Here is a 13,123-nt window from a genome sequence, read left to right as displayed (position 1 = left end):
TACCTCACTGACTAGAAGGCTTACGATGCATAAACAGAGTGGTGCTATCAAATCTCATTTGGACTCAACACACACAATCACAATTAGCCGTGATATCCTCGACAGCAACACCAAAGTAATATACCAGAACAGCAACTACACGCATCTTAAAATTGCAGAAGCAGTCCTAATCGACATCAATAAACCAAAAATAAATATACAACAAAAAATGACAACCTCACTTCCAACCCGGCGCTTAACCAACAACGAAAACAAAGAAGTAATAAAAACTAGCATCATAAAGAAGTGACAAAGAAGAATATGATGCTATCGATGAAGAAAAGGAGACCAAAGAAGATGACCAGCCAATTAAGAAACCTGACACCTAATTCGCAGTTCAATTTTACAACACCAAAGTTAATTTTTACAACGTCAAAGTTAATCTTGACAAAGTCAATATTTCCCTATAAATAAGTTTATTTTGAACTTTAATAAACTAAACGTTCACCAAAAAACTTTAGTGAGAAAAATCAAAAAAACGAACTACAAACATATTAACGCCAAACATTCGGTAGAATTTATAGAATATTGTAAAAATTATGGTCTATTACCAACATATATATACATATATATATATATATATACATATATATATATATATATATATGTAGTTGTTAAAAAATATCATCGTATTTTCCGCATTGTTTAGTTTGTTTTTCAATTTTTTGAACAATTTAATCGATATTATTATATTATTCAATCAATCAATAAATCAACTAGCTTATAAAGCGCTATTTCCGCTATGTTCAACAGTGCTCCTCAATAAATTTTGTAAACAGATAGGTCTTGAGATCCGCTCTGAACTTTGTAAGTGATGGAAAAGTAGTCAGAGAAGTAGATAGAGAGTTCCAGAGAAAAAGACTAGAAAAAGCAAAAGCAGATTTAGCAAAAGAATGTTTAACAAATAAATAATAAAATTTCTGATTATTTTAGACTGCATTTTTCATATATACATTTACACAAAAGCTTTTTTCGGTAACCTTCGCCATCAGCGGTGTAAAAGAGTTTGTGATATTGTTATCATTATTATTATTATCAACAATTTATTAAGCGCATTATAAAATTAAAATTTCTCCAAAGCGCTTTTTATTATAAATGAAATCAGTGAATGTCAATAAAGTACAAATCGATAAAGTATTTCTATGTCAAAATAAATATGTTTTTAAGTTCCTCTTAAAGTCATCAAGCTTTAGTCCAGGCATTCTGAGCGATTGCGGAAGACTGTTCCAGGCAATTGGTCCTGACACGGCAATATTTCTAGTTGCAGTTTGTAGTTGAGTAGTTGTCACTGCCAGTAAGTTGGCATAGTCTGATCTCAATTTTACACCTGTTTCCTAAGATTTTATTTACTAGATATACTGGTAACAACCGTTCATAGCCTTATACATAGTCACACAAATCTTATAGTTGATTCTTTTTTTCACTGTTAGCCAATGTAGGTCTCTTAAAATGGGTGTCACACGGTCATACTTTCTACGTCCACAGTTATTTTTGCAGCTCTATTCTGTATCGATTGAAGAAAAGCAATAGATCTCTCTGGTAATCCATTGAACAAGCTATTACAGTAGTCTAACCGTAAATGAACAAACGCATGAATTAGTGTTTGCATGGTTGTTTGATGTAAAGATTTTCGAACGCGGTATAAATGGCAAAGCTGATAAGAATATGATTTAGATAGAATTTTTATATAATCCTTGAAAGATAATCTCGAGTCAAAAATACATTTTAAGTTTGTTTTCACAGAGTTGTATTTCATTATTATCAACTTTGACTGAATTAATATTAATTTTAGAAAGCTGTTGCCATGTACCGACAGGTAAAAATTGAGTTTTCTCTTGATTCAATTTAAGACAATTACTTGACATCCATGTACCTATTTTAGTCAAGCATTCAATGAGATTTTCAACTTCACTTTTAAACAGTTCTAGTTCACTGCTAACTATTATTTGGATGCCATCAGCGTACGCATGATATGAAAATCCAAAGGATTCTATTACTTCATATACTTTAGCAGTATACAGTACAAACAGAATAGGTACCAGGACTGAGCCTTGTGGTACACCAGATGACGTTGCTTCAATACCAGATAATTTGTTCCCGAAAAAAAACCTGCTGAGTTCTGCCAAACAAGTACGAATTGTACCAATTAGCTACAACTCCAGTAACTCTGTAATCATATTGTAGGCAATTCATCAGAATTTGATGGTCTACGCAATCGAAGGCAGTACTCATGTCCAAGAATGTAAGCAACGAAACATATTGTTTATCAATAGCATTAAACAACTCAGACATAACATACAGCAGTGCTGTTTCAGTTGAGTGATAACGTTTATATCCAGATTGAAATACTGGTATTAAGCTATTTTTGTGTAGATGACTCAGTAGCTGACTGGCAACAACTCGTTCAATAACTTTGGAAACGAAGCAAATGTTTGATATGGGTCTGTAACTTCATTTCATTCCTATCATCTTTCGTTTTCTTCAAGACAGGTGTAATAACTGCGTACTTACATTTATTCGGAAATACTCCCTTTTGCAAATATAAGTTAACGAGGCTTGCGAGAAAAGCAATAAAAATATCTATATGTTTTTTAAGCATATGAGTCGGGAAAACATCTAACATACAGGTTTTGGCCGGTAGACCAAACACAATTTTCTTTATGTCTAGCTCCACAACGACCGCAAAATTTGTGACCAGACAATTTTCGGTAAGCTTACATCTGTCAAAAGTAGGTTTTTCATTAATACTAATAGTATGCTTGATCCGATCGGTCTTTTCTTGAAAAAACCCATAAACTGAGAAGCGGTGATGTCGACATTATAATAAAGTAAGCTATGGTTATTATCTTAACAAAGAATTTTGTTTACTACGTTCCATATACCCTTTGAATCACCCTTACTATCAGCAATCAACGTTTCCCGGTAATAATTTTTTTTTATTGAAAATAGTTTGGTTTTATTTTTCAAAAAAGCAATCCATTCATTTTGACTCACTGATGACAAACAACATCTGTATTTCCTTTCTTTACTTCGGCAGTATCTTTAGCTGCTCTACACTCATCATAAAACCATGAAGCCGTAAGATCACTTCTATGCTCGATAGGCGCAATTTTGTCTGCAATCTTCCTCATTTCGTTGTTTAAAACATCAAATTCACGATTCAAAAATGGTGAATTCATAACATGCATGGTCAGTATATTTTCATCAATACGTTTCCGTGACCTAGCTAATCTTGAAGTTTTGTTATTACATGCTCGAGTTATCGGTATGTCAACATGTATCAAGCTATGATTTGAGTAAATTCCACAAGGAATAACCTGATATTTGTAACTTCAAAATTGTGTGAAGTAACTACTAAATCAAGTGTACCACCGAAAACATGTGTTGACTCATTGATGTAATTTGTTAATTGGAACATTTCAAACACTTTAATTAGATCAACGGTATGTCGATCTTTGTTTATTTCAACGTGTATGTTAAAATCACCAACTAACATAACATTTAAACTTAAGATTGTAATATTCTCCAAAACACATATGTGTTCATCGAAAAATGTTGAACTGACTTGAACCGAACCTGGTCGGTATAACGCCAATAAAACAAAGTCTTTATTATTTACGATCATTTTAATAGCTACAGCCTCGAACGTTGTTAGAACAGGTAGTTCAATTAATTTATATTTAAAGTTTGATCTAAAAACTACAATTATTCCTCCATGCCGCGGATCATTTAATCTAAGAAAATCAATATAACGATATCCTGATGGTATAGATGATTTTACTGAAATATTGTCTGTTGAACCATGCCATGTTTCTACTAAAACAAAGATATCCAAATTCTCTTGGATTAATTCATAAATAATATCAGATTTTGAGTTGACAGATCTTATATTAAGTAGGCCAAGCAAAATGTTGCACTTATTTCTTGTTGCATCTGTAGCCAAATCTTTAATTACTTTATTTTGACTGAGACAATTGTTTAAATGAATTTTTTTGAAACTGTATTATCTTCCATCTTCCAACTGGGTCTCTGACACGGTATAAAAAATTCTCAGATTGCATTGATTTAGCTTTTTCAACAAACGTTTTATACTCCTGCCTCTGTTCCTTTGTCAAATCATCACTTAGTCCAACACCGGCAAATTTATCAGCTATTGTTTTCATCTTGTAAACATTTCTCATTATTGAATTCTTAATCTTTACATTTTCCAGCTTTATCAACTATGGTCTGATTACGTCTTCACTTTTTTACCTAGCCTGGTAGTTCTTAGAACATCCTTCTCTGAAATGTCTTCAAGGAAATGTTGCAATATCTTAGAACATCCTTCTCTGAAATGTCTTCAACAAAATGTTGCAATATCTTCATAACATCAGTGCGATCATTGCCGCTCTCAACTAAGCGAAAAACCATCAGGTTTGACTCTGTTTTTCATCTCATTCACTTCAGTATATATATATATGTATATATATGTATATATATATGTATATATATATATGTATGTATATATATATATTATATTGCCGTGTTCACAAGGTGCCTCCATTTCAAGCGATCATGAGCAAGTCTCCAGGCCGAGTAAGAACCGTAGTTAATGAGGGACAGATCTTTCTCCACTGAGCGGATCCATGACTGTTTTGGACGGCCCCGCGGTTGAGTCCAGTCCGGTGGTGGTCGGTCTATGACAGCTTTTAAAGCCCGGTAATGATTCTCCATAGGACTGGTACGAGCTATGTGACCAAAGAAATTTAGACGACGCCTGAACAGGAGTAAGGGAACGGAGGGCTGCTGTGTTCTTCTTCTCACCTCAACGCTGGTGACGCGATCGCGGTATGTCAGACGAAGGATCCTACGCAAGCACAATTGATCTGTAGCGTCTAGCCTCTTCAAATGAGCGCCAGTGAGTGACCACGCCTCGCTTCCATAGAGTAGCACGGGGATGATGTATGCGCTATACAATCGAACTTTGGTCGTCACCGAAATGCCCGAGTGCCATATACCACAATCCAGGGACCTCATACACGCTCGGACAATGATGATTCAACGTGAAATTTTAGCATCACTACTGCCTGAAGTTTGTATTTGGGAGCCGAGATATGGAAACGAATCCACAATCTGTACGTCATTACCTAGCACAGACAGACGCGAGTGGCGGATCGCCCAGAGAAATTGCCAAAATTTTCGTTTTGTTTCAGTTGATTTCTAAACCGTGATCACCACCTTGCAGATTGTGGCGCCATGCATATCTTTGTGTACGAAACGCTCCATGATCTAATCTATCAGGGCCAAAAACTCATCTGGCGCAAGTATACACCCCTGTCTGACGCCGCTATCAATCTCAAACCACCGAGAGCATCGCCCCTCTCTAACACAACTCAAGATGTAAGTGTATAGAGCCTTAACCTTAAGCAGTTTTACCAGGTGAACGGGGATACCCAGACTACGGAACAACAGTGAATCAAAATCCGCTCTCAAGTCAACGTAGGCTATCCAGATAAGTCTACCAAATTCACGTCTGGTCTGCAGAAGGAGTGAGAGCGTGAATATCCTGCCGATGGACGATCAAGAAGGACGCGGGCAAACACTTTGCCTGTAACTGACAGCAAAGTGATTTCTCTATAGTTTTTACATTTACGGCTAAATTTTTTACTCTTGTAGAACGGAATAATGATACCTTTCCTCCAATCACCCGGGACCGCACCGGAATGTCACACCCGGTTTATGACGGTGTGCAGCCACTTAGCACACATAGGTCCACCTGATTTAAACATTTTCGGATGAATGTTACACAGGCCTGGTGCCTTGCCGCTTTTTCGTGTTCTTATAGGCGCGACAATCTCAGCTACGGAAAAGGGTTCAGTGTCAACCCCGGGGGTTCTGGGGCAGTGGATTCAGCAAAATTTAGCAATTCTTGCGAGAACGTCGACATTGGGTGGTTGAGCAACTGGTTGTAGTCTTCTCACCATTTTTTAGCTTTTTGCTTCCGTCATTAATCAACCGGCCAGTGCCTATGAGAATAGGGCTAAGGACAGCCGGGGTTGGGGTTATCAATTTAAGTTTTCGAAAATGACCAAAAGCGTCCATGGTCCGTCCATTTAACTAGGCTTCTTAACCATCCGTTGTCAGTTTGTCCGCCCGCGCCTGACGATTCATACGCAGCTGTCTCCTGCTCTCTCCACGCAGAGAGCGGGCGACTTCTTTCATGCCACTAAGTCTCGCCTGCCGTTTCGTTTCAATCAGTCGCCTTGTTGCGGTTTAAATCCATTTATGACGCATGGAAACAGCATGGCCAAAGACCTTACCATCACGAAATGAATCCCACGAGGAGAGCTCAACTTCAGAAGCAGTGACGAAACACTTTTCCACCAGCCGCGTATGTTACGGCAGTGACGTCATCCCGCAGAAGACGGATATTGAATCTAGGGGGAGGTCTTGTTTTAGCCACAGTGCCCTTAAGGGAAATGGCTAAAGTGCCCACCATCGGAAAATGATCAGTATCAAACTCCATGCCACGATACACACGACAGTTACGAACCACCCGCCACATGCCATTTACCGAGATATGGTCAACCTCCTTAGCCGTAACACCGTCATTTGAGTCTATGGATATCATTACGGCAAAACCAGGATCCGCAGACTCTAAGTCTCGCGGAGGCACAGAATTCCAGAAAACGATCAGGGCTGTCGTTTGGTGATTTGCTACCAAAGGGGCCAACTACAGCAGGCATGCGACGGTCAACACCCATTACCGCGTTAAAGTCGTCTAGGCTAATGATGAGGTCGGTGGACCTGGTGAAGCGACGCGAGCCCTCCAGTGCGCTGTAAAAGATCTTTGATTTCAGCCGTCGCGTAACATATCGATGTCTGGAACGAGCAACCATCAGCCTTTCACTAATCTGGTGCCATTCAATCAGTGCAGTGCACGATTAGTCTGATTGCTCAGGGCCAAAGCAACACCAGCGAACCTGGGATGATTCTCAGCTGGGCCCGACCTCAGTATATTGAAATATGCAACACGCAGTTCACCAGTGCCATGCCATCAAACTTCTTGCAGGCTATAATGCATATACCGTATCGCGGCAATTTGTCCACGAAGATTTTGTGCAAATTGAGCAAATGTTCTAAGAGCTGACCCTGGGGGTGTATCGCAGAGCAAACGGGTTGGCTCCAGCATGAAACTGTAAAGAAATTTCAAAATTCTTTCTTCACCACGGGTGTCAAACACATCGAGGAAAGGTAAACGTTGTTCCTTTTCAATTTCATTGGTAAATCTTAGTTTTGATTTGTTTAAGGTACCAAGAAGTTGGGTGATTTGTTCAGGATCGTTATAGGAGACAAATATATCATCAGCGTATCTAGCGTAGATATTTGGTTTTAAATTTGCATTGTTTTTGAAGGTCTCATTCTCCAGATGTCCTAAGTAAAAAATCAAAACTAAGATTTACCGTTGAAATTGAAAAGGAACAACGTTTACCTTTCCTCGATGTGTTGGTCACCCGTGGCGAATAACGATTCAAAACTGCGGTCTATGTCAAAGAAACAAATACAGGAATTTGTTTGAATGGACAAAGTGAATGTACCGAACAATTTAAAGACAGCACAATAAAATCATTTGTAAACCGGTCATACACACACTCTTCCGATATTGAAAATCGCGACGCTGAATTAAAAAGAGTCACCAACCTGCTTGTAAACAATGGATATAAGACTTATTTTATTGAAAAGATTGTTAAAGGCAAATTACTATACAACAATAACCTTCCTAGTACCAACAATCAAGATAACGACATCGTCTTGTATTTCAGAAATCACATGTCAACTGCATGCAAAGTACATGAAGCTATTCTTAAACATATCATCAATAAAAATGCCACACCAACCAACCCAAATAGTACGATGCATAAACAGAGTGGTGCTATCAAATCTCATTTGGACTCAACACACTCAATCACTATTAGCCGTGAAATCCTCGACAGTAACACCAAAGTAATATACCATTACAGCAACTTAAAATTGCGGAAGCAGTCCTAATTGACATCAATAAACCAAAAATAAATATACAACAAAAAATGACAACCTCACTTCCAACCCGGTGCTTAACCAACAATGAAAACAAAGAAGTAATAAAAACTAGCATTGTAAATAGTGACAAAGAAGAATATGATGCTATCGATGAAGAAAAGGAGACCAAAGAGGATGACCAGCCAATTAAGAAACCTGACACCTAATTTCCATCTAAGCTCATTATGACAAAGTCAATATTTCCCTATATAAACATCAAAAAGCACTGATGATGATTCATTCTGAATTGAAATATGGCCTTATTTGCAGCATGAATTCGGAAAATAAGTTTATTTTGAATTTTAATAAACTAAACGTTCACCAAAAAACTTTAGTGAGAAAAATTGAAAAAACGAACTTCAGACATATTAACGCCAAATATTCGGTAGAATTTATAGAATATTGTATATATATATATATATATATATATATATATACTTATATATATATACCTGCATTATATATATATATATATATATATATACTTATATAAATTATTGTATATTACCAATATATATATATATATATATATATATATATATATATATATATACATACAATTTTTTTAATAAAATGATTATTTTAAATAAATATCAATATTTTCACAGAAATTTAATAAAATCTTCAACAATAATTCATAAACCAACACGACATACACCTGATTTTTATGTACCTAATTTTAGAACAGTTCTATTTTTTCATTCTATCTTTATTTATGGAATAAAATTATAGTCATCATTACCTTCTGACGTTAAAACTTCATTACCTTTAGTTTAGTTAGTTTCAAAAAAGGAATTATTAATTTAATTTTTTTCGCTTTTTAAATTTACAAGATATTATGTTTAAATCTTGTTCATTAATTTTTATATTTTATTTAGAACTAATGCATTGATGATATATTTTTTGTATTTCATTTATAATTAGCCCTACAAGATATGCTTCAAGTTTTAACAAAATGAGACTTAAAGCCTCGTTAATATATATATATATATTTATTAATATATGTATTAATGATATATTTTTTGTTGTATTTCATTGTGTATATATATATATATATATATATATACCTGCATTATATATATATATATATATGTATATATATATATATATGTATATATATATATATATATTTTATATATAATGCAGGTTGTCCAAGAATATGAACGTGCTGTCATATTTCGCTTAGGTCGTTTACTTCACGGGGGTGCCAAAGGACCGGGTTAGTGACGATGTTTTTTTAAAATTAGATGAACGTCAATAAAGTAGTTGTGAAGCTTGAGTTTAAATTGGATATATAAAATCAATTCGTATATGTTCATGATCATTTTCTTGTTTCTTTTATTTAAAGAACAGTTTAGCTTTCTTGCTATTTAATAAAAGAAATGTTTTCATCAGTGGTCTGCCTGCGAACCAGCGTTGCAAAATATGCGATCAAACATATCCTGTCAAAAGTAAAAAAAACAATAAGTTAATCCCAACCTGATTGAGACAAGTTCATTGAAACCAGCAAACAAATATTTTAAAAATTTTATTATCTATTTTATTTAGATTAGTTGAAAGTTGTTCAATTTTTACCAATAAATAAATTATACATTTTGCAATTTTGAAAAACAAAACCAAATGGGTTTCGAAAAAGTTTAAACATTATTATTATTATTATTATTTCGGTCAGCTCTCGTGAAAGCACGAGAGCTGACCGAAAATTTACAGCTCGCTGTTTTTAAGCATAATTTTGGTTTTACGTTTTTAAATTAGTTTTAAAATAGTTTTAAATATTTGCTAAATTGTAAGAAATATGTTGCCATTTAAATTTTACATAATTGTCTGTTTTATTTTAGTTTTAAACGTTTCTCGGATATATTCACCAAAATGTCCATTCTGCAATATATCATTTGAGTGTGTTGGTAGGCACACATGGCGTTGCGCGAAAAATACAGCCAACTTTGATTCTATTGTTGTACACACGCCTGCTGATAGTAACGTTGATATTATTATTATTATTATTATTATTATTATCGTGTAAACATGAGAGTCGGTCGATTTTAGTCTGCTCACTGTTTTTACCTACTTTAATTTGGTTTTATAAAGTTTAATAATATAAAAATTAGTTGTAAAGTTGCGGAAAATTCTGTCGATTAAGCTAGTTTTAATAAAATCTAATTTTAAATATTTATTTAGTTTTATTTTGCTTTTAAATATAATTTCAACTGTTAACGCTGGTAAATGTCCACATTGTTTCAAAGAGTTTGTAAATGTAGGAAGACACTCCTGGAGGTGCACTAAAACAACGTCGAATAATAATGACAATTTTAATATACACAGCTCACAAAAAAATAATATTGTGATCTCTTAACATGTTTAATAGTTCTAAAAGTAACGATATTTTAACTAATAATGGTAATAATTTAATTCCATGTTGTTGTGGCAAGAGTTGCAAGGATCGGAAGGGCTTGAAATTACATCAACGTTTTTGCAAAATGTTTAAAAACCTTAGGAATGCACTAGAAACCCCAGAGAAATCTGACAAAAATTTGGAACTGTCGCCACCACCACAACGCGAACAAGCATCCCTTGAAAGGTTGGACAGTAACACCATGGAAACTCTTCTCATTGGAATAAAACTACCTAATACACTAAAACATTGGACGGAAGTAAATACATACTTCCAACTCCATAGAACGTCCTTACCAAATGTATCCGACATCAACAATTTCACCACCTCATTCCAATCACTAATCTACAATTATTTTGCATCCAACTACGGCACGGTAAAGCCACAAGATTTATCAACAACACAACACCCCAATAAAACAGTCAAAAACATGAAGAAAGACCTAAAACAGTTAAAATTACTTGGCCGCAACGACCACAGTTTCGACATGAAAATCAGCACATTAAGCAAACAAATAAGAACAAAACTGTTATCAATGAAAAATGCAAAAACTGAGAAACATGTCGACATAACAAAACAACTGAAGGTCAAATTCTGGTCAACATGCAAAAAATTGTTCAACCCATCAAACAGCTTAACCCCATCATTCAGCATCGACGACTGCAAGAAATATTTTTACAACATACTCCACGACCCATTTCACAACAAGTTTTGCCTTCCGAACTGGATTTCAACATTGCAGCAACCAACAATTCCATGCATCATCGACACCCAACATACCACGAAATATCAACAGTCATTAGAAAATCCAAACTTAGAGCATCTCCCTGTCCGCTTGATCAAATTTCAATAATTGTCTTCAAAAAATGCCCTATGCTGCGCACAATCTTTCTCCAATTAATAGTCGAATGCTGGAGGTCTGCTACGATTCCATCCTGTTGGAGTAAGGGCTTCACTATTTTAATCTATAAAAAAGGTGACCCCAATGACCCAGCTAACTTTAGACCGATAACGCTCCAACCGGTTCTATACAAGATCTTCTTTACATGCCTCAACAATAGATTACACAAATATCTAGTAAACAACAGGTTCATCAACACCTCAATACAAAAGGGCTTCTATCCAAAATTGGACGGAGTGACGGAACACACTCATCTACTTACCCACCTGATGAAAGATGCGAATAAACATCATCGAATGAGCATCGTCACCCTTCTAGATCTCAGAAATGCATTTGGTAAGGTTAGTCACGATCTCATCTGTTCTAAAATACCATCATATACCGGACCAGATGTGCAACTTAATTGATTCTATTTATGCTGACTATTCAACAACAGTATCAGTACGCGAGCAGTTAACTCTACCAATCCCTGTGAAACGTAGAATGCTGCAGGGTAACCCCAGTTCACCTCTTCTTTTTAACCTCTGTTTCAACCCTCTAATAAAAATGTTAGAGAGAAAAGAATATGAACAATGTGGATACCTATGGGGCCCTGCGGCTAATCTAAAATCCAGAGCTTGGCTGCAATTTGCTGACGAAACAGCTATTATAACAAACAGTTCTGATGGTGCTCAAACTCTAATCAATCTCAACCAATCCTGGTGCAAATGGTCTGGCATGAAAATAAGAGTCGGCAAGTGTTGCACATTCGGGATGCGAAAGCGGGATGGCGCATTTGAACAATTTCTGCCGAAGCTAACAATAGACGATGAAATAATACCTCAGATAGGCATCGATGACAAGTTTGAGTATCTGGGTAAATCTTATGATTTTGAGTGCAAAAACGTCAAGGAAAAAGAGATACTCTAAAAGAAACTAACGGATATGCTGCAAGTAATCAGCGACTTAAATAAAACAGCTCAATGGAAACTTCAAATTCTACGTCGCTTCATTCCGTCTCAATTATCATTCCAATTGCGATTATATGATATTTCGCTAACTTGGTTAGACCCGTTGATACGCAAAGCTGTAAGAGATTGGTTGTCTCTTCCCGTAAAGTAGTTGTGTTGCTGAAGTTTTGTCATTGCCTTACAAAAGTGGAGTGCTAAACATAAAATTGCTAAAACATCACACAGAGCTAATGAGATTGAAACTTCGGGGACACTTAAAAACAAACACCAGGGAAGAAATGAGAGTTCTGTGGCAGGAATCAAAGAACGAATACAAAAAGTCGACAACCGAATCCAAAGCAACGATATTCAAATGGTGTGCAACGTCCTGAAAACAGCGTTAACACCAAAATGACTTCAACCATCTATCGTCGCTACAATGCCAAGGAACATTGATAAAGTCGACTAAGGAAAACATTCACGACTCAGAGATCACCCGTTGGGCTAATGCAACAAAATCAACCAACGCTAACCAAGTCAAATGGAAAAAAACGAACAACGCAGCATGCTCTCTCTGTAACGCCAAGGAAACAAATAAGCATGTAGTATCAAAATGTGGTTCGCCATCTGCACTCGCTAGGTACTTAAATCGCCACAATAAAATATTTGCCATCATCTTAAACAACATCAAATCATGCATCGAACCTGGAGCGATCATTTTTGCGGATATCGAAGAAGAATCGATCCGCCCTGGGTCGCAACTGTTTACCTCGCTCAGACCAGACATAGCANTCTTGTACAAAA

General features: G+C 35.8%; 1 protein-coding gene across 1 annotated transcript in view; it reads left to right on the top strand.

Moving 5' to 3' along the window:
- HELRODRAFT_71395 (hypothetical protein) overlaps window positions 1–13,123 on the top strand; it is a gene marked incomplete at both ends in the record, with an annotated part of 67,201 nt that overhangs the window by 15,108 nt on the left and 38,970 nt on the right. The window contains one exon of the mRNA XM_009012001.1: window positions 9,244–9,316. Coding sequence (XP_009010249.1) covers window positions 9,244–9,316 — 73 coding nt within the window. The remainder of the gene's footprint in view (window positions 1–9,243; window positions 9,317–13,123) is intronic.

The sequence above is a fragment of the Helobdella robusta genome (assembly GCF_000326865.2).
Source record: "Helobdella robusta unplaced genomic scaffold HELROscaffold_10, whole genome shotgun sequence".
NCBI lineage: Eukaryota > Metazoa > Annelida > Clitellata > Rhynchobdellida > Glossiphoniidae > Helobdella > Helobdella robusta.
The sequence above is the reverse complement of the archived record's forward strand: the minus strand, read 5'-3'. Positions and strand labels throughout refer to the sequence as shown.